Source organism: Tamandua tetradactyla, chromosome 13 (assembly GCF_023851605.1).
Source record: "Tamandua tetradactyla isolate mTamTet1 chromosome 13, mTamTet1.pri, whole genome shotgun sequence".
Classification (NCBI taxonomy): Eukaryota; Metazoa; Chordata; class Mammalia; order Pilosa; family Myrmecophagidae; genus Tamandua; species Tamandua tetradactyla.
The window spans coordinates 88,996,886-89,024,791 of record NC_135339.1 but is presented as its reverse complement, the minus strand read 5'-3'; the positions used below and the strand labels follow the sequence as shown (position 1 = coordinate 89,024,791).

Sequence of the window (27,906 nt, the reverse complement as noted above, 5' to 3'; positions counted from 1 at the left end):
CGCTTGACTAAATCACATCATCCAGGGAGATGATCTGATTACAGTTTCAAACATACAGTATTGAATAAAGATTAGTCTACCTTTATGAAATGGGATTTTGATTAAAACATGGCTTTTCTAGGGGGCATACTTCCTTATAAACCAGCACATCCTGGCAGTACTCTTTCCAGCTTCTTCTGTGTTCCTCCACAGGATTCTGCACAAACAAGCATCTACTGAGGAGGGAACCTGACACACCGTCCCACATTTTGCTTCCGTCACATAATAATGTCTCAGAGATTATTCCATATCTACACAGTAGCATCTATCCACCATGTGATTTATAACTGCTGCAAAGCAGGGATTTGCTGCAGGACCTTTAACCAGTCCCCTAGTGGTACGCATTGGGTAGTTTCCAGGTTTTTGATATTACCAGGTTGCAGCAGGCAACCCTATGTATGTGACTTTAGATCCGCTGCTTTATTAGAGGGATCCACAGTGACCTGATGGAGACTTCCTATCTCTGCCCTGGCTCTAGGACATAAGTGAGCATCAATATTTCTGCAGTAATGACGTTTAACCTTTATTAAATGTTTTCTATATATCAGGCACTGTGCTAAACACCTTATATGGATTATCCCCTTTAGTCCTGTAAATAGAGTATTTTATTATCTCCATTTATAGATGATGTGAGATAGTTTATAAGAGGTAGAAGTAGGGTATGAACCCAGGTAGTCTAACCCTGGAGTCAATGTGCTAAACTACCCCCTCTATTGCCTGCTGAGGATTCGGTAATTTGAGTTTCTAAGGGCACCGGTGAGCATGTTCTCTTTCGAGCCCAGCAAATAATAGCAGTGAAGTTCCTTAACTGAAGTTCCCGGGAATGATGGTAAGACATGGAGAGCCATGAGCCCAGGCGGGAGGCTGACCACACCTTCCTCCCGCTTGTCTGGAGGCAGGGTCGCAGCCCCTTTTAGTCTGGCTCTGGAAGAGGGTCGTTTGCACAGTAGAAGCCAGTGTGTTAGATTTGGAGCTTGTCAGATATTTTGAGCACAACTCTCATTTTATTTTTAGTAGAAACAAAAGCATTTTCTGGAAGCAGCGAGAAGCAACAAGGAGAGATGCATGTGACTTTCTCTGCTCCCCCGGTGGCCCAGCTGCCTGTTAAAGACTTCCTTCCCAGTGGGGACAGTCCTCCAAGTGAAGCTGGTCAGCCTAGCAATCTTTTTGATCCCACAGAGGGTCGCCATCGATGCTTCCTGAAACCCGCACTCCCTTTGCGTGGGTTTCTCTGCCCCTTGCAAGCTCTATCAGCATCTCCACGGGAAGACAATGGTGTTGAGATTAAAAAAGAGCTTCCCAAAGGTAAGGAGCGAGGGAGGTAGGGTTGAGATGATTCCTTCTTGGGATATTCATGGGGTGCCTTTTCCTGGGACCTGGCTCATACAAGCTCTTCATACATGGCTGTCTCTTCTCCAACCGTGGGGACACAAAAGAAAACAGGGGCCACCCCGTCCTGGTGGGGCCAGCAAAGTTAGAATGCAGGGCTCATTCTGTCTCCTAAGCATCAGGAAGTCTGGTGCCAGTTATGGATTCCCAGAGCTCCTGTGCCCAAGGCCAGGCTGACCTGAGGTGGAGGAGACCATGCCCTGGCAATGGCAACACCCACAGTTGGCTCAAAAGAAGGTTTAAGATGCTGGTGCAGGCGCTATAGAAGTTGCCAGTCACTAGGTAGAGTGTGGTCCCTTCTCCCTGACTGGCAGTGATGCTGGCTGAGGGATGTAACCCGCCCCCCCCCCCCCCAACACACACCAGACAGAGTAGGAGCTCAATTAACCTTGCAAATGGCCTTGAAGTAGCCTCATGTTACAGAAGGGGAAACCAAGAATTAGAGCCAGGTCATCATCTCTCTGTGGGCCAAGCTGCTACCTCTTGCTGAGTAGGGCAGCATAATATAGATTATATATAAAATACATGTAAGTAAAATAAGATAAACTTATTTTTACTATGGCCAGTGGGAAAACCTAGATGTTTGGCCACTCTATAAAGAGTTTTCACAAACAACTATGCATAAGGACAGAAAGGAAGATACTACATTGTGTCTTAGGGTCGTAAATGTTAAAAGGGTTATGGTAGTTGATAAAGAAAAATAATTTTGCATTGGATCCCAAGTTGATCCCTAGCCCTCTCTTCATGTATCCATAAATAAGCATTGATTGAACACCTACTGTATGCCAGGTGCTGTGCACCGTGCCGAGAAGTCATCTGTGTCCCTGCCCTCCAGGAGTCCTGGAGGCAGTGCAGGAGGTAACTGGTGTCACAGTCCATCACAGGCGATGGGAAGGCAGAGAGCAGCCTTGATGTCCCAGTAGACGCTGGCTGGAGACCCCTTAGCTGAGGAAATGAATTAGAGCAGGAGCTTGCAGGTTGATTGGAGGTACCGAAATCAGACCCAAGGGGGAGAGCATCTCAGGCTGAGGGAAAGGCACACACAGAGCAGCCTGAGTCTGATTCAGAAGCTGCAAGGGGCCGGGGATGAGAAGCGAAGGAGGGGAGGGGCCCCAAGTGAGTCTGCAAGGGTCACATGGTCAGGTTGGGTCCTTCATTAAAAGCCCAATAAGGGAGTTGGGAAGGGAGGCAGGGCCAAGCCTTTGAAAGGGAAAAAACTAAGTAGATTTGTTTGAAGGAGGCTGTGGAGCCTGGAGTAGGGCAGGTAGCAGGGGGCAAGCCTGTGGGTGGTGGGGGCCAGCTGGAAGCGAGGGGAAGCCGAGGGAGCACAGGCTGAGTCCTGGGGAGGAGGGCACAGGAGCAGAGAGTTTTAAGAAACGATGAACAAATCTCTTAGCCATGAGCAATGAAGAAGATGGGTACATTAGGACCGGCCCTGGGGTTGCTGGTTCTGGTAACAGGGTGGATGGTGAAGGATTAGACACAGGGCTTCTCAGCGGTGAGCTAGAATAAAATTTCACAAGGAAGAATGGGATCAGTGATGTGGACGGCATAAATCATCCCACCTCGGGGCCCTGCGGAGAGGGCAGGGCACACGGGGAGGAGTATTGCGGGTACAGGACAGGCTGGGAAGAAGGAAGGAGAAGGATCTGTGCGCTCCCGAGGAGAGGGGTGTTGGTAGAACATCAAAGATGACAGTTGGGGAACATCCCCCTTGACCCATAGAAAGTATTGTCTGCTTGGACATGTAGGCAGGAGAAAATCTTGATGGATTTCGAGTAGAGGTAAAGACAGCTGGTCATGCCAAAGAGAATCCAGGAATGACTGGGGGTTCAGGTGAGAGCTTCAGGGGACCGTGGCCATGTGCGCCTCCTGATTGCTTCCCCCACCCCCATTCCTAAACACACAGCTCCTTTGGGGTGCTTGGCTCTAGGGAGAGATGCAGGGGAACATGACCTGGCCCAGCCCTCATGAGACTCAGAGGCTTTTGGGGCTAGGCTATGGTGACAGCCTCACCTGGGAGCTGCCCAGGTGTGTGACGTGCATCCTACCATGGGGACACCAGTCAGGGAGACTTCCTGGGGGATTTGGAGTCAGGCTGGAGGTTGGAGGTCGCCCAATAGCTGGATCCAAGGGGCTTCGTGGAGGTGAGACAGCATGTGGGGGTGGGCGGAGCTGAAAAGAGCCTATGAGTTTCAGAACTGGGGAGTTCGGTGAGGTTGCAAGCAGGGTGTGAGAGAGTGGACTCTCACCCCAGAAGGGCGGGGGGCACATTGAAAGGAGAATGTGATCAGTGACGCCCATTTTGGGGGAGACCAGAGGTCACCAGAAAGGCTGTCCTGCCCGGGTGCTATTGAATCCCATGTATTCCCTGGCCTTTTCCACAGAGGAAAGTTGACAGGGAGCCAGGGAGAGGCCAAAACCAGTGTCGAGAGAGACATAATTCCAATTCCTAACGTAGAGGCAGCAGTAGTCTCTGGCAAATTAAGGGGAGGGATAAATAATTGAAAACAATTCCTCTGTCTTATATCATTAGTGTGGCTAACATAAGATAGATGAATACACTGTCCCCAAACAAGCCAACTGTAATAATTGTACAGGACACCCTTAATATGAAGCACAGAAGACAAAAATTTCTGTTCACTGCCTGCAAATGCATTTTAAACACCAGAAGCCGACAGAGCACCTAAATGGTGTCATTAGTCCATGCCCACGTCGGGCGGGATGTGAGCGGGCCCCCCGCGGTGGGGGGAGGGCTGAGTTTAGGCGTGATCTCATTGGCTTAACGAGGCCCATTAATAATCCACTGGCATTTCTATTTTCAAAATTGTCTTCTGTGTCTAATAGTGTTCAGAAGCCACATGAAAATCGCTTTGTACCCTCCAAGTGAAATTCTCAATCTCCTTTCCTAGGGTATAGATGCTGTGACTTGGTGGTAAAAATAAAGGAGGGTGAGGACCCAAACACGCTGAAGCTCAAGCCAGCGCCCCCTGAGCCAGCCCCTTCCCGGGAACCAGAGAACCCCGGACTGCTGGAAGACTCTTCTGAACCTCAGCAGACACCTGTGAGCCCCTTAACTTTGCAGGTAGGCCACCTGGCTTGACCCCTGCCAAGGGGAGGTATTTCCTGGGAGTCAGGGGATGCATGAACTCGCCAGATGCTCCTCGTGGGCTGTGTGATGCCGGGCAGGTCTCTCCCTAACCTTTCTAGGCCTCTGAGTCATTGTTTGAATCATGGTGATAATATTCACTGGATTAGACTGAGGATCCAATGATACACCGAGTGGTAGCTATCGGAGCAATGACAGTGAGCTTAGGTTGAGGACTTAGCGGGACCCAGATGCTGTGGTGGTCACTTCATAGGCATCAGCAGCTCTGCTCTGGACAAAGGAGGCAGGAGACAGGCTGGGAAGAAGGAAGGAATTGAATCCCATCCTGCATGGGCCTCGAGCCTTGGAAAGATAAAGGAAGTTGTCCAAAGTCACATAGCTACAAGGCAAAGGATATGTGGAGGATGTTGTTTGGAGTCTTCCTGATCGTGGGCCTGATATATATATATATATACTTTAACTTTATTGTTTAATATTGTTAATAATATCTACACTTTAACTTTATTGTTTAAAGTTTAAGCAATAAACTTTACTTTTAGAACAGTTTTAATTTTACAGGAAAGTTGCGCAGAAAGTATAGGGTTCCCATCTACACCTGCCACACACACCATTTCCCCTGCTGCTGACCTCTTGCATTAGTGGGGTATGGTTGTTAAAATTGATGAACTGATTCTGGTACAGTATTAGTAACAGAAATCCCTAGTTTACATTAGGATTCACTTGTGATGTATGGTTCTACGGGTTTTGAAAAATGCATAATGTCATATGTTCACCACTGAAGCATCATGCACAATCATTTTACTGCCCCAAAAGCCCTGGGCTCCTCCTGTTCATCCCCCACCCCCTTGAGACCCTGGCAACCACTTTTCTCCTTACTGTGTACTTTTCCCTTTTCCAGAATGTCATATAGTTGCAATCATACAGCTTATGGCTTCCTTTACTAATCAATATGCCTATTTAAGCGTCTTCCATATCTTCCATGAACTTGGGGCCTCATTTCTGTTTCTTACTGAACAATAGTCCATTTTAGGGGGAATCCATAGTTTGCTGTTCATTCACCCTTTATCTATTGAAGGGCATCTTGGTGGCTTCCAGTTTGGGGCAATTAATGAATAAAGCTGCTGTAAATTTTTACATGCACATTTTTATATGGGCATAAGTTTTGACTCCTTTGCAATCAGCACAATTGCTGGATCATATGGGAAGTCCATGTTGAGCTTTATAAGAAACTGCCCAACTAAATTCTAAAGAGTCAGTGCCATTTTGCATTCCCACCAGCAGAGAGTGAGATTTCCCATCGCTAGTACACCCTTACCAGTGTCTACTTACGTTGGTGTTTTGAATTTTAGCCCTTCAAATAGGTGTGTAGCGGGATCTCGCTTTTATATACATTTTTTAAGTTAAAAAACTCCAGACTTTAAAAAATTAGAGACGGCAAACAAATTCAGAGAAAGCCCCAGTAACAGTGTATTGTACCTGGAGCCACAACTTTTAGGAAGGTACTTTACCAAGTTATAAACCTCTGCAAATGGGATGAGGGATTCATCCACTGGCCCCTGTACTTGTGGGGCCCCAGGTAGACCCAAGTGCAGGTTCCCCTCTAGTATGAGAACATCATGGTGCCCCAAAACATCTTGAGCCCAGGGTTCCCTAGTTGGGTGGCCAGACCAGCAGACCATTCCCAGGTCCTGGGACATTCCTGAAGCTTCAGCATAACCCAGCAGCTTGTATATGGTGCCTGGTTGCTGGTTGCGACTGACACCTGTTGGCCAAGAAGACTCCTTTCCTACCACAGCATTAGAGGGACTGTCATAGAGAGAGGAGCCCAAGCTGCCCCTCTAGCCCCAGATGTTTGGGGAGGGGTGGAGGACTGCTTCGACCACAGCAGCACACCATAGCCAGCCTTTGCTGAGCCCCTACTCTGTACAGATCTTGGGGTTTGGGGGGTGAGTGTGGGGGCTGTGAGGATGTGGAGTGAAGACACATGGAGCCTGGGGATAAATGTGCCCAGCAGCTCTTGCACAGACACATGATCTGTGAAGTGCTGCAATGTCCAGGCTGAGCGCCGACAGGGCCTTCTGGGGGAGATGGAATTGGGGCTTATGAGCCTCTGAGAGTCTCAGGGAGCAATCCTGAGCAAGGAATGGCAGATTAGAACAGTGAAAGCCAGTGTGGACCACAGCTAGAGTTCTAGTCCCACCATCTGTCAAATGGGGATTAATATATATGCTTTCCAGAGTCCAGGTGGGATTCCAAGAGATGACACATGCCCATAAAGTATCTAGCCCCTTGTCTAGCACAGAGCAGAGCTGCGGTCAGTGGCGGCTGTTCTCTTTCAGTTGACCTGGGTGGAGTTCAGCTTGGTGTAGGGAGTGGGGCTGCAGTGAGAGATGAGGCTGAAGTGGAAATATGAGGAATTTGACTTCTTCCCTGTTACTTGCAGAACCATCTTTCTCTGCAGACCCTTTCTCCCTGGGAGGAGAAGTTCATCCCTTTAGCCTGTAAAAGCCACACATTTCCCACTCGTGGATGGATGTGTCTCTGCTTCTTTAGGCTTTTCATCCTCAGCAGAACATATGCATCCATTCCTTCCCCACCCCTGTGTCTTTGGAATATGGAGTTTTGAGTCCCCAGATTTGGGTCTGTTGGAAATAAAATAATTGCCAGGGTAGAAGAACAAGGGGGTAGGAGTTTGCTTTTGCACCCACAGCCTTCTGTGCTCATTAGGAGCCGATCTGCTTCAGGTGGGCAAGCCCTGCAGCAGGCTCTGTGTCATCAGCACATGGTACAGTCACCACGCGAGGCTCTGGGAGGAAATCATGACCTGTTAATTCCCTGCAGTGTTGGGGTCCCAAGTGTTGCCCTTTTGATCAGCCTTTGGCCAAATTAGATGGGTCCTTGTCCTTCCCGCATCCCTTTTCTTAAAAAGAAAGTGTTTTCTGTGCTCCAACTAGGAAGCGCTGGAAGTACATAAACCTCAGTTCATTTCACGCTCGCAAGAACGGCTGAAGAAACTCGAACACATGGTCCAGCAGAGAAAAGCACAGCGGGACGCGAACCTTGGGCAGAAGCAGAGCCTCCTGCCCGTCCGTGCCAACAAGAAACAGTTCACCGTCCCCCATCCTCTTAGCGGTAAGCTGCTCGGGGCAGGGGGGTGGAGAGGCAGGGATGTTTGGGGCTGGAGTCCATGCCTGGGGCTGATGGTCCATCAGGTGGTCGGCTGATGTGCACAGGGTCCAAGTTAGCTCTGAGCGGCCACATCTCGGCATCCTGAAGGCTGCTCTGGGACACTCCTCAAGGGCATTGAATTCTGGAGAAGGAACATGAGACACACATCTACCGTCAGAGCTGAGAAAGAGGCCACACAGCTCCAGCAGCCAGGGCAGCAAGCTCAAATTCTTGGCTCCTAAAAGATATGGGTGAGAGCCCTTAGCCTTTTCTAGATTGCAAAGCAGACCTTGGGTTGTGATGTTGACTCCAGCTTGTCCCCATCAACATTTGTCATCCTGAAACCTCCTTCCTGCTGTGTGCTTGGAGGAAGGAGAGCTGGCTTCCTGAGCACTGCTAGGCCAAAGTCAAACCCACCTGAGAGGGAGGACACTGCTTCATCCTGGGAGGAATAGATACCAAGATCACTCCCTGGGCCAGGCCCCATGCTAGGAGGGTGGAGAACAATGAGGAAGACTGGCCTGGTCCTTTCTCCACAGAGCTCATAAACAGGCTATTAAATAAAAGAATAACAAGAGAGGACGGCAAGAATGGGGTTAGGCAAGCACATATTTTGAGGCTGCCAAGCCAAATCTTAAACTCTACAGGCCTGGAGAAATCTCAGCGTTATTCCTTTGGCTAGAGGAATTTGATCTTTCTTCCTAGGAAAATGTTCAGGCTCTCAGGAGGTAAAACAATGGATACAGTTCTGACTAAAAGTCCCCTGGGGGAATAACCATGTTCAATAAAGTGCAGCTTAGCAAACATTACCAAGATCTTGCAGGGGAACCTGGAGGACAAAGGAAAATGGAGTTTCAGAGAATCTCAGCCTCCATGCTCCACAGCCAGTAGGTCTTTTGGCATCCCACCAAAAGCATGGCCTGAAGAATTGTCTAAAGACTTTGGGCAAGGGTTGACTTGAATGCATCCTTCTCTTTGCAAAGGATTCAGCAAAACACCTACCCCTCCTGCCTAAGTAACCCTTGCCCATGTGCTCAGAAAAAGGAATAAACAGGGTGAACATGCAGACAGCCCCCCCCTACTTGAAAACATGTCTTTAGCCAGAGTTTCAAGTTGACTGGCAAATGTAGGCTCAATTTGACTGTGTTTGCCCAGGGACTGTTTAGCTTCCAGCTCAGTAAAGAATGATCTGGGTTCAGGTGCAGACTTTGTAAGCTCATACCCTTCTATCAGGGGACTCCTGAGGACCTCACTGCCTACACTTGCCCTGGGGAGAAGTGGGTGGGTGTCCGAGGCATGTGTACCCCTCTGCCTCAACCTTTCGGAAGATGCCGCTCAATGAAAATGCCTAGGTGACCAAATCAGTGTTCAACAAATATGAAACAGAACAACTTTGGAGTTCAACATACTCACATACGGACAACAGATGGAAACCCCTACCTTTCAGTCAGCTCCCTTCATTCTCACAGGAAGCAGTGGAGACCCAGACGCAGTGGGGAAGTTTCCTCAAAGTGGTGCCATCTATCAGTGCCCGTGCTGGGCCTCCCGTCTCCCGGGTCCACTGCCTTCCAGAAGCACCAGTGTGCCCCCAACCAACGGTCTGCAGTGCCCCCATACCAAACGTCCAAGGCGATTGTGCTTTGGCCACCCAACTGTGGCATTTTGCCAGAAAAAGCCTTCAAGCTCCAATGCCTATAAATGACAATTTAAAATCCTGATATGATGACAGACATCAGGCCCAGTTAATAGGTTGAGATCACTGATGTACCTTTCTATTCCCCAAATTCCAAGGCAGCCCTGGCTTCTCGAACGTGCTCGGTGGGATGTGGCCGGCTGGCCTTTCCTAGCCATTCCAGCTGTCCCTGCGCTATTTATGTGTTGATGAGAGCTTTGCTTTCAGGTGTGTTTGTTTGAGGCCAGTCAAATCAGACAAATTCTGAAGCCAGAGCTTGGGCAAAAGTGAGGGGATGTTGAAGGCCCCACTAAACAAGCGTAGAGCATGCGTCTTGTCTTCAGTCTGTCTGCTGGCAAGACGATAAAAGCAAAATGCAGATGTTTTTCTTACATGCTGAATTAGCTAATAAATCATATGTATGAACGAGCTCTGGCTGCAGTGTCGAGGAGTCTGTTCAAAAGAAGATTTGGCGTTGCTTTCCCTTCCGGGGCAGAGCCCACCCCACGGCTTTGTCTCTGCAGTGGACCTGAGGGTTCCCGCAGCAGACAAATGCCTGCTCTTGTACTGCCGGGAAAAGCAAGTCCCTGGATGTGCAGGAAAAGGGACAGGGAGACTTCCTGTTGGCTAATAATTCTGAGCAGCCTTTGAGGCTCTGAGGCACGGGGTCACGTGTGTGCCTGTTAAATGGGCCTCGGGCTCCTTGCTAGGGGGTTCCATGTATAGCCGGGGGCTAGGGGAGAGACCTGGAAGATACATCCCTGAGGCCCTGCTTGCATATCCAGCCCAGTCTTCAGTCTCTATCTTATCACCTGTAGCTTGAACTCCAAAAGCCATTAAACTCCTTAATCTCTTTCCTTGCCCACCTTTGCATGGCTAAAGCCCTGATGCGAGGAACTTGTGCATTCAACTGTTCTTCAGGTGGTTTGGGAGCACCCGCTCTGGGCTGGGCACAGGCCCTGGTCTCAGGACCTCCCCACCTCAAAGAAACAGCCTTGTGCAGTGGCGGTGGGCTGTGCCCAGGTTGCCATGGAAACCCAAGGCAGCAGACTTGCTCCCAGCTCGGGGATATCACAGGGGATGGTGATGGAGGAGGCCTGTGGACTGCAATAGGATGAGGACAAGCTCTGCAAGTAAATTGTGATCCAAGTGGGGAGGGCAAGGGTGTGGTAGGGGAGGGAGGCGTACCAGGCAGAGGCTGTAAAAGCAGAGCAGTGAGCGATGGCTGGGAGTGCTCGGTTCAGCTATGACTGGATGGTGTAGGGCATTAGGGGGGAGGGAAAGGACCCAAAAAATAAGAGATTTAAAGACATTATATATGCTGCAATGGAGTGTAGGTTTATCCTAGAATTCTAGAATCCAAAATAAACCTAAACTACAGAGGCAGGGAGCTGAGCAGTGAAGGTCCAGGTAAGATGTGATGAGGACAAGGGCAGGGGCAGTGGGGCAACAGAAAAGTAGCAGATTCAGAGGTTCTCAGGGGGAAGAAGCAATTAAATGTGGCCCTGGCTAAGTCATGGAGGAAAGCTGATGAAACCTCTCCCAGCTCAATTCACCAGTTTTCTGGGAGCTGTAAGCCAGGCTTCCCCACCAATGCCAAGCAGTACCTGTGATCCCAGGTGGACTTGGTCCATGTTCAAAGGCCATCCATTACCTGGAGGATAGCATTGCAGAATTGGTCCTTGCTTCTTCCTTGCAGGTTAAGGTGGGCAGGATGCACAAAAAGCAACATGGGTGTCACCTACAGCACCTGTTGCAGTAGGTAGGTATGTGCACATGCCCCACTGAGTCACTTGTTGAGACATCTGGGGTTTCATCCTGTTCCCACTGCAGTGCCCCCAGCCATTCCCAACTGGGGGCCCAACCTCAGAGCCTCCCTGGCTTTCAGCCCCCGCCCTGCAGACAGACTCCTCTGCCACTCCTGCCTTCCCTAGTTGGTCTCATTTTCTGTCCTTCCTTAACTTGGGGAACATTCATAACCAGGGTCCCCAAACCTCCTATCCATACCTCTGTTTTTATGGGCCCTTCCACTTCACACGTTCTCTCCTTCTCTCCTGTGAAATCTTGCCTCATCTGACAAGCCTGGCTCAAGTCCATCTTCTTAGTTAAGCTCTTCCCCCCTCCCCAGGCCCTTTCTTCTGCCTCCTATAACACAGGGCTGTTTGCATGGTGGTTTTCTCTTCTCAAACTGAGCACTTGTGCACATTTTGAGTCACGGGTGGTCCCTGCACTCGTTTCTCCAGCCTTTTTGGAAAGCCAGATGTCCTCAAACACAGCCATGTTGACTTGCCCTATCTGCTCGCACCCCCCACTGCTTGTTGGGGTGCTTCTTCCAGGCCATCCCTCTAGCCTTTGAGTGTGTGGGAAATCCACCAAGAACACCCCTTCTTCCAGGAAGCCCTCCCTGACCCTCATCCAATTTCTCTGTCTCTGTGTCTGTCTGTCCTCCACACCCCACCCCACCCAACATTAGAGCACTTGTAGCTTTTTCATCTCTCCATTTCACTCTCCTCTTGACCTTCACTTTGTATTACAGTCCCATGGGGGTGTTGGAAAACTCTCACTAGATTAGAAGCACCCGAGGACAGACAAAATGCCCTGCCACTCTGGTGTTCCCTGCTGCATCTAGCAAATTAACCTGAATTAATTTGAACCACCTTATCCATTCCTGCCAAGGGGAGCCAAGCCGGCCAGTCAATCCACCACCAGTCGGTAGACGAGGAGAATTTTGAGCTGCCGCTGCAGAATTCCTCCTCCAGCAGATCTGCTGTACTGATGATTCTTGGCCGGAGCAAAGATTAAAATTAATTTGCATTCCCAGAGCATCAGGCTGGAGGAGTGACCCAGCGGCTACGAGATGGCAGTGGACGTCCTCAAAGTAAAACATTATGCGCTGTTCTTTGTGCAGCTGGCTAAGAACCGGCTACCTCGTCCTTGCTTTTGACAGATCTGCTCCCCTAAATGGATTACCATACAACGTTCAAATAAATATTTGGGGGTAGTTTTCCCAATATCACTCGCAAAGGAATTTTTAAATGTGCTTATCTGAAAGAAGTAAGGTAATTTCTACTTCCTGAGTCCACAGAAAACACAGGGCGCATAATTTAGCTGGAAGACTTTTACCCTGTATTAGGGAAGCAATGAGAAAGGTGTGGCGTTGTGGGTTTTTTAATAATTGTGGGAAGAAATACTGATTTATCTAGAAACATTGAATTGCAGAATCGTTAAGACAGTGACTTTCTGGAAAGTTCCTTTTCCCAGTTGCTTTAGTTTTCTTTTCCAAATGGTATCCTTTTTATCCCACCACACAGCTCTGTAATAAACATTACAGAGACACTAGGGATATAAATCTATTTCATATCTGTTGGTTCCCATAGTTGGCAGCCAGCCTGAGGTTTACTAATCATCTATAAATCACCATATTTTGTGGTTCTTTGAAAAATGCTTGGAAACCCTGGAATTGGAGCAAACAATGGATTTCTATTACTTAATCAGAACTGTACTAGAAATCGCTGTTTTAAGGTGAGGTGTGAGGTTTGAGCCATTGTTCAAGCTCCTTTTAAAAGCGTAATTTAAATTTGGCATTCTTAAAATACACACAAAGACCCCACATTTTAAATAAAATGTAGAGAAAGTGCTCCAGATTTTGTTTTCTTATCTCTACGCAGAATCCTTTCCAACGGTCACTAATAATAGTTTTGAAAACCGAGAACTAATTACACCTGTTAATGTCCTCACAGTTGACCTCACTTTTCTTCTCAGTATCCTATAGGCTATCAAAATGCATTCCAGAGAAGGACCGATCCTTCCAGATTCTTCTGAGAAATATTTTGTTTATTGTTTACTTTTGTAAGTTTCACACTGTCCAATGTATGATAAGAGCACTGATAAGTCCTACAGCAGAGAAACTGCTTAACCTTGTTCAACCTAGTTTTCCCTACATTTCTTTGACCTTGGATGCTGTCATTTAATTCTTCCTTTTAGAAAGACTGCTCCAGAAATCTTTGCTCACAGAAAGAGCTACCATGCTTTACTAAAGAAATCCCAACCAGAGTTTCAATCCATCATTTTCCACAGGAATCTAGGACTAAGGGAAGGTGATCTCATTGTCACCACCTGCATCCCTTTAGTCTAGCACTGTTGGGGAGCACTGATTGAGGGGCCCCGGGGACCTGCTGGGGAGAGCTTATGGTACCTGCTTCCCCATCTGTGACTGGCTGTGCCTCGCTGGAAGCTTGCCCAGCAACAGGCTCTGCCAGAAGCTGTCTGAACAGTCTCCCCTGACATCTGCAACAATGGACTGGCTCGCTGGTGCCCAGCACAGAGTCTTCCAGGAAAAGAGAAGTTAGCCGTACTCCCTTTGGAAAGTGCTCCCCAGGCATCACAACGTGAAATATCCAGGGAGGAGAGAGAGCCCAGTCAGAGGGGAGGACTCATCCATACCAATGAGCTGAGGAGATGGCTGGAGGAAGCAATAAACTGTCGGAGAACTAATGGCATCCAGGCCCAGGTCCTGCCCCCCCCTCACAGGCAACTGCTTCAGACCAAGACGCAAGGACCCCAGGGCTAGGAGAGCATATGTTGTCCAGGCACAGAGATATCCGCAAAGTTGGGTTGCCAGCTTTATGACATTAAAATACAGGGTAACCGAATTTGCATATCAGAGCAACAACATTGTTCTTTTTTTTATTTTAATTTTTTAGTTTAAGACTATCCCATGCAATTTTGGGGATATACTTAACCTAAAAAAAAAAAAAGTTTTGTTGCTACTCTGACATGCAAATTTAATTGGGTGTCCTGTATTTTATCTGGCATTCTTTGCTTGAAGCCCCAAAACCCATGTAAGCACCTGGCTTTTTTTCATTACAGCTTTTTTATCTTATGTCAGTGGCCCTTCAACTTGCATCAGAATGACCTGATGGCTTTCTGAAAACACAGCTCACTGGGCAAAGTCCCAGAATTTCTCATTCAGATGATCTAGAGTCGAGTCTGAGAATTTGTATTTCTACCAAGTTCCCATGTGAATCTGGTGCTGCTGGTTTGGAGAGAAGATAAATGGAAGCCACAGGGCTGCTGGCATTTATATGAAAATAGAAGTCCCCCTTTGAGAATAACTACCTGGTGTCTTCTGCAGAGGAAAAAGAAAATCCCAATAATTCCATCAGCATCTCAGTTCTTCCCCCTTTTGTTCCAGTGGGACCTGAAGCGAGTCCCTTAGTCACAAGTCCTCTGAGTTCTCACCTGTGAAGAAGAGCCGAGCTGCTGCTTTACAGCACCCGAGAGGACCCAGCACAGTGCAGTCTGGGCATGTGCAGAGGTTTTTTGGGGAATGGTGGACTCCAACCTCTCAAACAGTCACTGTACCCCAAAGTACAGAGGAGGTACTGAAGCTAAGAGAACTTGGGTAGCTTCCCAAGGGCACACAGCCACTGGGTGGCAGGCCCAAGCTGAGCCCTGATCTTGGGACTCAGGCAATGACTTTTCCATGTTATGGGTAGTCAGCAAGCCAAAGGAATCATCCTACATACATCATAAAAGCAAAAAATTGAATTTATGAGTACTAGTATAATTTTTACGTACACAGGAAGAATGTAGGCAGAAATTAACCATGAATTTCCTGCCACACTTCTGTGAGGCCACTAGGATTGGGGTCATTCAGTTTAGAGGTTGGTGAAGCTCCCCATTTTTGCCTTCAACTTGCTGAGGGTACGCTTGATGCAGAAAATACTGTGCACTGCTTTGCTGGCCACTGTGAAGCTCCCTGGGGAACTGGACGCGGAAGTCAATGGCAGGAGCCTGTGCTGAAAGTTCCCTTGGGTCCTCTAGTCTTAGGAAGGGATCTGGCATCATTTGAATGTCCTTGATCCTGGGGACACAGAGGTTACAAACTTGCACGGTGGAGCGTGCACCTGAATTGGCTGTTCCTGAGTCCTTGGTGGCCTGCCCCCACTGGTGGCCCAGGCTGGGGGGCTGGGGTGCAGACAGGACCCATCGCTGAACCAGGTCAGCCTTCTGCAGTGGTCCCTGTGGCTTTTATGAGGAGCTAATGGAGGTCCTTGAGGCTCGTGTCCATTGCTGGGTTCCTTGGGTAGTGATCAGCCAATAAATCTGAATTTTAAGCAGTTGGTGTCTTGTAGACTATAGGGATGGAGTAAAAGTAATGGAGTGGGGTTGTTGGGGGTGGGCAGGAGGAAGCGAATGGAGTAGAAGAGAATCCCCCTGTCTCTAGGGACTCATGTGCCCCTCAGAGAGTGTCTAACTCAGTAGGAGAATCACAAAGGAGAGAATCCCAAGGGAGCAGGGAGGAGAAGGCGGCTGGCAACAAAGCATCTGTACCCCTCCCCAGTTGTGCTGCAAGCCTGGGTCCAAGAGATACAGCAGCCCAGGGCCAGGCATGCAACACGACTCCACTTCTCTCCAAAAATAATTTTCATAGATGTGCCTTTGTTTGACTTTGGGGTCTGGCCTCCCCTCATCATGGAGGCCAAAGCCCAGGTCCTGGGTCTTGCCTGCCTGTGTTGCATCAGGGACCTTAAGATCTGGAGGTTGCTGGGTTGCCAGTGTTCCTGGTGGGGCCTTCTTATCATACCCCTTCCTCGAATCCCTCCGTCAGCTCCTGGGCACCCCACTTTTCATGGATGCTCCACAGTGGCAACCCTGCTCCAACTCGAGGATGACTCTCTATGCAGGAGCTCAGCTCTCGGGGAAAATGATTTGCCTTCACCAGGAGGCCCTTGTATCTCAACCTGAGTGTGCAAAAAGAAGTAGAGATCTCTGATTTATTTCCACTTCTTGATTTTGTAGGCCTTCACCAGACGGGCCCGAGAGCCTCATTGCATTTTTCAAACCATGACATTGCATCTCCAGGTGATAATTGGCACGTGGTATCCTTCTCATACAAATGCCACTTACCTTCTTGGCCCTGGGACAAGCTGCTTACCACATGTAATTGTCATTCGTGAGCAGGATGCTGCAGAAGGCTAGAAGTAATTTTAGAGAAATGAGACTATTTATCCAGCACCAGATTTTGACATCACAAAAGCTCTTTGGAGGCAAACAGCCTACGGGCCCTTTACTTGCATTTGTCCTGTATGGTGTGCACTATCTAATTTCTGGAGGGCTAATTAGTCCAAGATAGACCACTCTACTGTTGATGACAGCAAGTAAATTAGAGATCCCACTGCGGTGAGCTGAATAGAAACAATAATCAAGTAACTGGAGGTAACTCTTGAGAACATGATGTAATTCTCCAGGGGCAGAGCTGCCAGCGGCGCATTGGCTTTTACGTGGCCGAAGGCACCTTGTGATCTTTGAACACACATGTATCGGGGTCTCTTTTTAGGGGAAAAAAAATCCTCAAGACCTTTTTCTTTTTCTAAAACACAACCATTTCCATTCTTTTGGGAGGCCCAGTCTTTGATAGAAAGAGGATTTAGGGAGGTACAAACGTGGCACCTGTGCTCCATATAGTTATCTTTTGGTTCCCAGCTAAATTTTCTTGGTTTTGGTGTTTCTAAGGGAAGTGAACATCTGAAACATTCTTCAAAGAGTTCAGGGCGATGGCAGAAAATAGGCTTCTGGAAGGGAATTGCCCTAATAAATCCAGTGTGAACTTGATTATCATTTAGATTACTTGTTCAATAGGGAAAATGAAGCTTTGCAATCAGAGCTGTAGATAACAACCCGGGCCCATAAACAACCAACCCTGCCGGCTTCAGTGGGCCTTACTGCCTCTGATGACAATGTCAGCTGTCTGTGCCGTGGGGCCACCTGCCCCGTGTGTGCGCGCGTCCGCGTGTGTGCAGGCTTGCGTGCAGGTGGAGTTTGTAATAAACACCCACATGTATTTATCGAGATTAATTGGATGCTGCGGCTTAGCTTGTCCTCAGCTGGTGCTCCAAGCAGCCTGAAAATCACCTTACCTGGCTGTTTGCTGACTTTGAAATGGAGGCAAGGACTGAGCAAGCCTGGCCTTGCCAAATTAAATTAGCAACTGGCCTTGTAGTTTGAATATGATAATGTCAGGATGCAAGAGATTCAGAGAAAAAAAAGAGAGGATTTTTCAAGAATTACAGTGGGCAATTTACCTTTGTAATTTTATTGGAAAAAAAATCACCTCCCTTTGAATGATAATGGGAGATAAATGCAACTGCAGTTCTCTTTCCTCCATATTAGCAAATTAGAATGCACAGAGCTTCCAGGAAAATCCATAAAAGACCCATAAACAGGCTGAAAATTGTCCTCACCAGTCACTTTAATTTTATAAAAGCAGAATTTCCATCGAAAGGAAATGGATAAATGGGATTTCACTGTATTTTTGAACAAAGTGTATGCAGGGAGGATTTCCATCTGAAAAATGAGATTCCCCAAGGTTTCCTTGAAGAAACGCCTCCTGTTCTGGCAGGTCCACATGGTCCTAGAGTGTCACCCCCTGGGACAGCTTTCCTCCCAGCCCCTATTCCCACCCACTCTCCAGGAGCGCCTCTTTCTTTTTCAAGCCTCAGCTCTGCTTTCTGCTAGAAGTCTTTCCAGACCCCCCTGCTCTTCCCTGTTGGACTTGAACTGCACCTCGCACCCCCTCCACGAGCTGTTCCCTTTCCTTGTGGACTTCAGTCCTGGCTCCTGGAGTCCTTGTTTTCCTGATGTTTATCTTTGTGTCCCTACTTCCCAGTACCAAGAAAGTAAGAAATGGACAGTTGTCGAATGAATCACGCAAACCCAGAGCCTGGGAGTCAACCTTAATTCTGCTTCCCCAGCCCCATAACTCATCATTGTGTAGAGGAGACTGGAATCCTCTCACTTCTCAGCCCTGGGGCTGCCCCTGAGCTCTCCCTCACCATCTGGGGGTTGTAGACACCCCTGATTGGCCACGCTTGGTTTGCATCTCCTCCACCAGTTCATGGGCTGGAGCGCAGCTGCCATCATCTCGTAACAGTGCGGATCAGACCTCCTCTTAAAACCCCTTGCAGGTCTTACTTGCCAGGCTAAGAACTCAACACAGGTGGGCCCCAGTTCTGGGCTTGCATTAGAATCATCTGGGGGTTCTAGTTCCAATTCCAGGGCCCAGGCACAGGAATCTTGGTCAAAACAGCAGGTAGTCTTTTGTTGCTCAGATGTGGCCTGTCTCTCTAGGCCAGCTCTGCAGGTAGGACATGACGCCCGGGATATAAATCCCCCCAGCAATGTGGGACGTGACTCCAGGGGAAAGCCTAGTCCTGCATCATGTGAGAAGGCCTTCTTGACCAAAAGGGGGAAGAGAATTGAAACAAAATAAAATCTCAATGGCTAAGAGATTTCAAATAGAGTTGAGCAGTCTTTGTGGAAGTTATTCTTATTCTGTATATAAATATCACCTTTCAGGTTTTGGTGTATTGGAGTATCTTGAGTGGCCAGTAGTTGATTCTTGAAGATGCTTTTATAACTATAGAGCTTTTAAGGTGTGACTGTGATTGTTAAAACCTTGTGACTGACATTCTCTTTTTCCAGTGTGTGGACAGATGAGGAAGAAAAAAAAAGACAAAAAATAAGTAATGGGGAGCAGAGGAGAGTATGAAGTGTTTGGGGTATTCTTTTTTACTTATTTATATTTTTTGAAGTAATGAAAATGTTCAAAACTTGATTGTGATGAATGCACAGCTATATGATGATACTGTGAACCACTAAATAAAATTGCATAAAAACGGCAGGCAGGCGTAAAATGCATGTGAGAACAGCTCTTCTCCTTCCTCTGGCCTCTGCCACCAGCCAGCCAGACACCCCTGTGTCCTCTGGCACTCCTACACCCTCACCCACCCACACTACAGCCATGCAGGCCCTCTGCCCAGAGCCCCAGATGTTCGCAGGGGTCTGTGAGCCCAAGACCTGGGCTCGTTCGGATCTTGGTTTCAATATCTCCTGCCCTGAATGCTCCCCTGACCACCCATCCCTCGTTCCATTTCATCACCTTTCTTCGAGACTCTGGGGCTTGCGTATTTAAGGTTCAGCTCCTCCCCTACGAATGAAGCCTCATGAGGGCAGGAGGGCTTGTAAATGTTTTCTCCATGGCATCTTCTATAGCAACATAGTAGTTGCTCATTAAATATAGAAGGAGGGAGGGAGAGAAAGGAGTATCCGAGAGACAAATTTTGGATTGGTCTACTGGGAAACAGGCAAGCACTTGTGCACGGCTCCCAAAATGCGGGTGCTGCAGCCGTGAGTGGGTGGCCGTGTCCTGAGGTTAAGAGCCTGCAAGGATGGGGTGGGACTGACCTGAGCTGAAGCCCTAGCTCCACCAGTGGCCAAATATGAGAACTCAAGCAGGAAACCCTTGACCTTTTGAACTTCCTCAACCCTAAAAGTCAAAAATCACGATCATGTTACAGGATTGGTATGATCATGAAATGAGATGTTGTATGAGGAAATGTGATATAGTTCAGCAGAATAATTATAAAAAATAAAGCCAGCCCCTCAGGTATGTCACATCACCCACCCCCACCTTCCAGTTCCCCTTTCAAAACATCACATGGTTTCTTGACAAGGTGTGTTCTTCATGCTCTGGTGAAGACGAAATCCCCTAGCAAAGTGTACTTTGCTATAACACTTGCTTTATTTCAAACAACTTCCCGCAGGGAGATAGACCCTCCCCTCTCTTCCTTTCTCCTCCCAGCCATGGACGCCTCAGCTGTTCATCAAAGGGGCTTGGTGCTGTTAGAACTCAGAGCCAGCCACAAACAAGGCACAAATGCTTCCCCCGAGGTGTGGGGTGGAGGGGAGGCCCCTCCTGGATGTAGACCTGCTGCTTTTGCACCAAACGTGGGCTGCTGGGCCCAGAGTTTAAACATCTGCCACGGCCCAGCAGGCTGCAAAGATTTCAGAAAACATAACCGTGGAGGTGCCAAAGAGCTCACATTTGCTTTTGTTTCCTCTTGGAAATAAAACCAGAGCTTAATTGTGGTATCAGGTGCTTTAAAGAAACAAACTAAGAAAATAATTAAAAAATGGAATTTTCCCAGAGTAGACCACATACCCTTGAATTGAAATAACAAAACTCTTAGAAGTGCAATTTGTGCTATTTTTTATCTCCTTGGGACACTGTCCACGTCGGCCTCACCTAATCTGGACTAATTCCTTACTTGAGTCTAACTTTTTATATGAGTTTCCTTCTTCCTGTCTGAGTAGGTGTCCTCAAGCAGTCCCTTATTTGCCGGTCTGACTTAGGCTGACTCCCTACTTCTTTGGAAATGCCCTTGGGATTTTCCTGAAGCCTCAGGTCTGGCCCAGCCCTTTGAAAGTCAAGAGTGAGCCCAGGGAGACGCTTGTGCCATCCCAGTCTGCATAGTGATGTGGTTTTTTGGCTAAGTTCTTCTGGTTTCTTTCTCCCTACTTCTATTTTTCCTCTGAATCTCATCTTTAAAGTAATATGGTGGTGCCATTTTCCCCCCTCTTTTATGTTGAAGTAACTAGATAAAATATAAGCTCAGCCACTGTATGGTTTTCTATATTGTAAACAGTAGCTGTTATAGCTGTCCAGAGAGGAGAAAGAACAACCTAATTTTCTTAGTGTCCATGTCTCTTTTCTACCTTCTTGGAGATTCTAGAAAATTCTGCATATTCTGAAACCCAAGAAGATTGTGGTTGTTCCACTGGCATGTTGAGCAAGGGGGACAGGCCCAGGTGTAGGAAACACAGGAGGCACTGGAAGCCCACAGCAGCTCTGTGATGCCTGCATATGCTGAGGGAAGGAGGGTTGAACCTGTCACTGGCCAGGTGTCCCAGAAGGTCTGGCAGCTGCTCAGACACCCCTGTGTAGCTCAACACACAGCCCAGGAGTTGTTATGGCATATGGAGCCCTTGGAGAATCTGTAGGGCTGAGAGACCCATGGGGCTATCAGAGCTACTACGGAAGTCCCCTGGCACAGTCTTTTTGTTTGTTTTTTTAAACACATACCATTTACTTGTAAGTGTGTTATCTGCAAACCTCATCACAATGAGCAACATGTCCTTGCATTGAAAAGCATTCTGGATTCACAGTGATCCTTGGCCACTGTTCCTTTCCCGGTCACACAGCACTCTGCATGACTATCACGTCGCTTCGTGTGCATCAAATTTTCGACATCAGCATGGGAGCAAGGTGGTCTTTTCGTTGCAGAGGCTGAGTAACCCTGGGGGAGGATAACCCATGCAAGTGAAAGCCTCCAGGCTCAAAATGCTCCCAATACGACTGGAGGAATCACTTGTCCTTAGAAGCAGCAAAAACCCAGCATGGAGATTTTTCCGTGTGTGGGATGGTTTGTAACATTACCCTCGGCGCTTCCCCAGAAACCATGACCCTCCGAGGAAGCAACCAAAGGAGTCTCCATGAAGGAGGTTGGATGCCCTCCTGGGGTCCCAGGCCTTATTTATTTTTATTTTTTTGGCGGGAGGGTGCATGGTCTGGAAATCAAACCCGGGTCTCCCGCATGCAAGCCAAGCCTTCTACCACTAAACCACCCGTGCACCCTCCAGGCCCTTACTTAGCTCTTATCGGGAGCTACCGTCCATGGGGCACGTCTCCACCGAGACAGCCAGTGGCTGAGGGGCAGGGCCGATACCAAGTGCCCACTGGGTCGCCAGAATGTCTCCTAGAAATGGGCTACATTCGGTACCTTCTGAAATTAATCCTCTTTCCTCTTTTTTCTTCCCCAGATAACTTGTTCAAACCCAAAGAAAGGTACATTTCAGAGAAGGAGATGCACATGCGATCTAAAAGGTACTTGGTCTGTGGGTATTGTGGGAAGAAGTGTCTCCTTCTGCCTGGTCAGAACGTCCGGCCCACCGTCCAGAGTGGACATTTCCCAGGGTGACTGTCCCATACCAGTGTCCTTGGCCGACATGTCGGTTCACAGCTGGGGGAGGAGGAACTGGGGGTGGCCGGCTGGACCCAAGGGCCGTCCAGGAGGGCCACTCTTTCGAGACCCATGTTTCACGTCTGAGGTCCTCGGCCGTAAATCTGAAAAACTGGTTAAAAGGGGCACCTTGGTCAAGTTGCACCTCTGAGCGTTCATGCAGCTCTGGGAGAAGGCTCAGGAAAGTGGTAGGCCTTGGATTCTGAACTGAGCCAGTAATTGGTCTCTAAGAGATCCCCAGACCCTTAAACTGGAACTCGTCTGCACATTCGCTTCGCAGCTCTGGGCAGGTGCCGTTTGTCACCGTGTGCCTTTGAAGCTCATTTTACGAGATGCAGAGAAGCCGGGCCTCAAGGAAAGGCTCCGAACTTGGAAGCCAATGGCGCGTGGGAGCCAGGGATGCCGCAGCGGGGCCGGGCCGGCCTGCCTGGCTCTCCACCTCCGCACGCCTGGCGGCCCCGCTGCCTGCAAATTCTCCCTGTTCTGTTTGGCTGCGTGCTGCTCTAGACTGCCCCCATCCTCGCCGCCTGGGGCACACAAAGGCTGCCATTCATTCTGAGACCTGGCTTCCAAACCAAAGTGGAATAGCTCTCAGTGCAGGCCAAGTTCATGCAAGTAAAATGTCATTAGTTCACAATAAAGTATCCAGCACAAGGAGGAATTATAATAATTAAATCAAATTGATAGCACACTTAGAATACTAATACTAAAAGAAGAATACTTTTCTCCCCTACTCCAGGCTCAAAATCTCTACCTTGACAGTGATTATATTGTTTCCATGATAATTAGCCAATGTTGACCATCCCTAGGGAGGTTTTGTGTAAATAAGGAGGGGAAAGTGAGGGGAAGGGCAAGCCCCGCCTCCCCGCAAGGACCTCATTCATGGCATTCTAACTGGGATTTTTAAAGGGCTACTGGGTTTTAAGACTTGCTGTTTCAGAAGTGCAAAGTTGCGTATACTTTATGCCAAAGCATTCTTTTCAATTTTAGTGAAAAAAATTCAGCCAAGTCCTCTTCTCCCAATCCTGAAACCCAAAGCTGCCCCAATGGAGGCTTGCAAACTAAGCAATTAAAACAATAGGTCTCGAAGCAGCAGTGGAGGGCAGGGAGCATTATTGCCCTACCATTTTACAGAAGAGGAAACTGAGGCTCAGAGAAGACCACCTGTGTTTAAATAATGCTGTGTCCAGAGTTGTGGACTTCTCCAGCCTGAAGCCAGGTCTCCTCTGATCGACTGACTCAGTAGCTGAGTTTTCACTGCGTTCTGTTGCCTGTGCCCTGGGGAGCTCTCACCCTGGCCTCAAGCCACCCTCACCCACAGAATCATCCCGGAGCTTTTATTTCTTCTGAATTCTTTGCTATTAGTTGTATTGTTAAATGATATTTGCCGTTTACACATTCAAGCAATGGAGATAAAGCTCAAGTCCTTATGACCAACTACCCTCTTCCTACCCCAGACCCCCGGCTTCTCCAATCTCTAGAGCTATCCGCCATCATAGAGCTTGTATGTATCCTCCGGGCCATTCTTTTTGCCTGAAAACAGATTACTGTTTGCATATATATGACTATATAATTTTACCATAATAAGATCAAACTATATCTTGATTTTTTTATAGCTTGCGTTTTCACTTTATAATATGTCCATGAGGTCTTTCTGTAACCGAGGGTAGAGATTATATGACTAATATCTACAGAATATCCATTGTTGGCATGTAGTGTGATTTATGTAGGAAATGCTTTTAAGAAAATTCTGAATCCGAAGCTCCAGGGGTGGGACCCAGGGGTCTTTATTTTAAACTCCCTGAGGAATCTGATGATTCCTATCAGGAAGCGAGGTCTGTATGGAGCTGAAGGAATTCCATCATGGACCTTTGGAATGTGGCAGCTTTCCTACTGATCCTTCTCCTGATTCTGCCCTGGTCTTTTCTAGAATAGCCCCTGAATGTGGCAACGGTGTGCTCATTTATTCACACACTCACTCATGCCGTGTCAGTGTGCAAAGGGACCTGGCATTATGCCAGGCAGAGCATTTCCTCAACATTTTCAGGGAGACAGAGTTGCATAGCAATTAAGAACCAACCAGACAGAGGTTCAAACCCAGCCCACCTTTAAGCACCTGGGGACTCTTAGGGAGGTCTCCCGGCCTCTCTGGGCTGTGGACTTCTCCTTTTGATAACAGCAGAATGCTACACGCCTCTTGGAATTATTGGAATGATTAAATGGGTTCATCCATGTCAAGTGATCAGCCTAGCCTAGCTGATAACCAAGATAATGTCACCAGCTGATACTGTCATCATCATCATCATTATTATTTTTTTTTTACATGGGCAGGCACCGGGAATCGACCCCAGGTCCTCTAGCACCATGGCCCGCCCCATCATTATTATTTTTATTCTTTGTTATTATTTTAACACTTGGTCATCTTAAACAGATTTTGTCTGGGTTTTAAATATAACAAGGAAATGTTGAAGCTGAATGCCATGTGTATTGCAAGCCTGAAGCTCAGGCTGCAGTGACTGTACCATATCGGTGGATTCTAGCTGAAATGCTGGTTAGCATCAGTACATGGACTGTTTCAATTAGGAGGTCGAAAAGAAGAGCTCAATAGAAGGGCCTGTTGGGTCCTGCTTGTAACTTGGGGTTCCCCAAATTTACAATGGGACAAAAACATAGTTCCTATGCTTTAGTTGGAAACAGTTTAATCAGAAACCCAACAGGGTGAGAAGTAAAGGCATACAGACCTGTGTGCTTTCTCCAGTATAATTCCTACTACTTCCATTTATTTCTTGTTGCTTTTCTGTCCACGGAGAGGCAAAAAGTATTTTGGCGGAGAAGTGTAAATCTCAGGTTTGGATTCCTTCATTTTGCAAGTAAGTCACTACTCATCCCAGACAGTGGAGGGACAAGAAAAGTGGCTTCTAAATAAATAAGTGGCCGCTCCCGCCTGCCTCCTCAGTGAATACTGCCCACTGGTTAGTTGTGCTGCCCGGGGGAGGCACACAGATGAGGGACCATCACCCCCCCCAGCCCCCCAGGGCAGCTCCACCCTTGGGAGTCTGGGCATTTCCCAGCCTTGAGGTCTCCCTCTGCAGCTGGTCCTCCCGTCAAGACGGGGTGCCTGCTGACACACAGGACGGGACGAAACAACAGGTACACGCGGTTGCACTAGCTTTCAAAATGTCTCTGTTTCAGAATCTATAATAACTTGCCGGAAGTTAAAAAGAAGAAGGAAGAACAAAAGAGAAGGGTGATCCTGCAGAGTAACAGGCTCCGAGCTGAAGTCTTCAAAAAGGTGATGGCTCTGCTGCCAATGGGGGGACGCGGTGGTGCACACGAGCCGGACCTCACCTTGATGCCTTTGGTTTCTACTCCACAGCAATTGCTGGACCAGCTCCTGCAAAGGAATGCAGTCTAACCACAGCCCGCCCTGCGGGTCCCGCTACCTGGCTGGGGAACCACTTTAAGTGCTGGATAAGCCATTAAACTTAGCATTATCTTCATTACATGAAAACACTTATTTTACTTTCGGTATTTTCATAAAGGAAAGCACAGCTTTCTGCATTACCAAGCCGAACCAAACAGAAGCAATAACTCTTGAGGAAGTGGGCCCACCACGCATCTTAAGGCATCCCCCTAGGCATTGCCCCTTCATTTGTACTTCAAAGCTTTACCTTTTGCATCTGATTTCTCTTCCCGCTGCCATTTCCACCAGGCGGAAAGGCCTTAGATACTCAAGTGAGCTTACTCCCTAGGGGATATGTTTTGCCAATTTCCTGGGACCAAAACCCATCCCCCCCTATTTTTTTTTTTTTACTAGTAATCACACTTCCTGCCACTTCTACAAACTCCAAAATGCTGGACATTGTGTAGTATGTCTAAAGCCACTCTGGACCTGAATTCCCCCTCGCTTTGGAAACCAGTGGGCGTGATGGCAGAGTCGCCTGTGAGCCACCTGGCGGCTTGGCGACGGGCAGAGGTCAGAGCCCGCCGCGGCTCCCCCACCCCCACCCCGCCCCCGTCCCCATATCTCTCTCCTCCGTCTGGCAAGAGTCCATTTCACTGAAAGCTGCGAGGGCAGGACAGACTGCAGAAAAGGGTCTGTAACTTCAATGTTTTCTGTCCCCTGCACCATCTCACTCTGCTGTTTGTCCTTCCAAACACTGGCAATATCCATTTTTTATAAGTATGTGTTTTAGGAGTTAAAGACAAGCTAGATTTTACAATACAGATGGAAATAAATGTGATTATTACAGACATTACAGGATTTTTTTTTTTTTTTTTTGCTTTCTGTGAGGGACTGAACAGCCACCAACCCCCAGGGCTCCGAGTTAGCCTCGGCCCCACGTCCAGCCCCCTCTGCCTTCTCTCCATCCTGGAAGCCCAGGCCCATCTGCCTTGTGCTCCGTGGAGAGTGTTGGCCCCCAGAGATGGTTCAGGAGAAACAGAGAAAGGTGTGGAGAGCAAGATTTAGGATTGTGAAGGTGCCAAATCCCACCAGGAGTCCCCTAGGGGTGAGAAGGAAGGCCGTTTGGGGGATGGCCCGGTTATCCTGGGGTCAGCACTCCTCCTTCCGTCCCCTCTGCTCCCTCCTTCTGGATGCCTCTCCTTTCCTGGGTCTGCTGGGAAACTTCCAAATCTCCGCCTCAGCTTTCTTCCCTTCCACCTTGCCTTCTCTGCCCCGGCCCCAGGTGTGAACAAGGCACCTTGTTCCTAGCACAAGTTGCACCTGAACCTTTGCCCTCGTGCCCCTCAGGAGGCAGCGTGACACTGACCATGAGGATACAAGTGGGAGCTCAGCACCAGCTGCCTGAACCCAGGGTTCACGTGTGGGGCCCCCAAGGCTGTGACTCGGGCAAACATGTCGGCCCATGTACCTCAGAAGCTGCGTTTGCACAGGGAAGGTCGCTGTAAAGAGCCCTGAGCCAAGAGAGAGGCTTGGTGTGAAGGGCTTAGCCACCAAGAAGCCTCAAGAAGGCTAAAGGATGCAGGCAGGAGCAGAGGTCACTCCCCTGAGAAGGGAGCCCCTCGCTCGCCCTGGGCTGAGACCTGGAGGGTATAGAAGAGGCCATGGCTGCAGGAGGTGATGGAGATGCTGGTGCGGTGCCCAGCCGAGGGCTAGTGGGAAATCCACCTTCTGGAACCTGCTGGAAACCCACCACCTGGGATGCGTGGGACACGGTCTCCTCTGAGGCACTCAGCTACCATAGGGCCTGGGGAAGGTGCTGGGGGAAGCAGGAGCCCAGCGCTAGAGAAGCTGTGTGTGCTGCAGACCCTGCAGAGCGAGCACCCAGCTCCAGAAGCCAGCCTCTTGGCTCCCACCATCTCTCTCCAGCTCCTCAACTGACAGTGCGTAAGTAGTAGTAGTTCCCGGCTAGCAGAGGGAAAATAATGAAAGGGCCTGAATCCATCTTAACAGAGCAGGCTGAAGGGTGAATTTGGGGGCTGAGAGATAAAAAAGAATAGTAACTAGCACAGCAGGTGACTTAACTTTCAGTTTCCGTATCTGTAAAATGGGGACAATGATGGCTTACCTCCTTCGTGGGATGGTGAGGAGCCCAGAATAAGTTAGCGTGGGTGGAGCACGGAGAAGACACCTGGCCTAAAGCAAACAGCACGCATATTTCTGTTCCAAGTAGAGGTGGGAGCAGGCGGATCCTGGGAAAGCT

The 27,906-nt window shown here is 48.5% G+C and overlaps 1 protein-coding gene across 9 annotated transcripts in view; it reads left to right on the top strand.

Annotated features, from left to right (window-relative positions):
- C13H10orf90 (chromosome 13 C10orf90 homolog) overlaps positions 1–25,751 on the top strand; it is a 246,600-nt gene extending 220,849 nt beyond the window's left edge. For 8 of the 9 annotated variants that reach the window (XM_077126393.1, XM_077126391.1, XM_077126395.1 and 5 more), the window contains 6 exons: positions 1,054–1,344; positions 4,341–4,513; positions 7,492–7,669; positions 22,041–22,104; positions 25,433–25,532; positions 25,617–25,751. In XM_077126393.1, coding sequence (XP_076982508.1) covers positions 1,054–1,344; positions 4,341–4,513; positions 7,492–7,669; positions 22,041–22,104; positions 25,433–25,532; positions 25,617–25,655 — 845 coding nt within the window. In that variant the 3' untranslated portion in view covers positions 25,656–25,751. The remainder of the gene's footprint in view (positions 1–1,053; positions 1,345–4,340; positions 4,514–7,491; positions 7,670–22,040; positions 22,105–25,432; positions 25,533–25,616) is intronic. The other variant, XM_077126392.1, reaches the window with a different exon arrangement.
- The last annotated feature ends 2,155 nt before the right edge of the window (positions 25,752–27,906 follow it).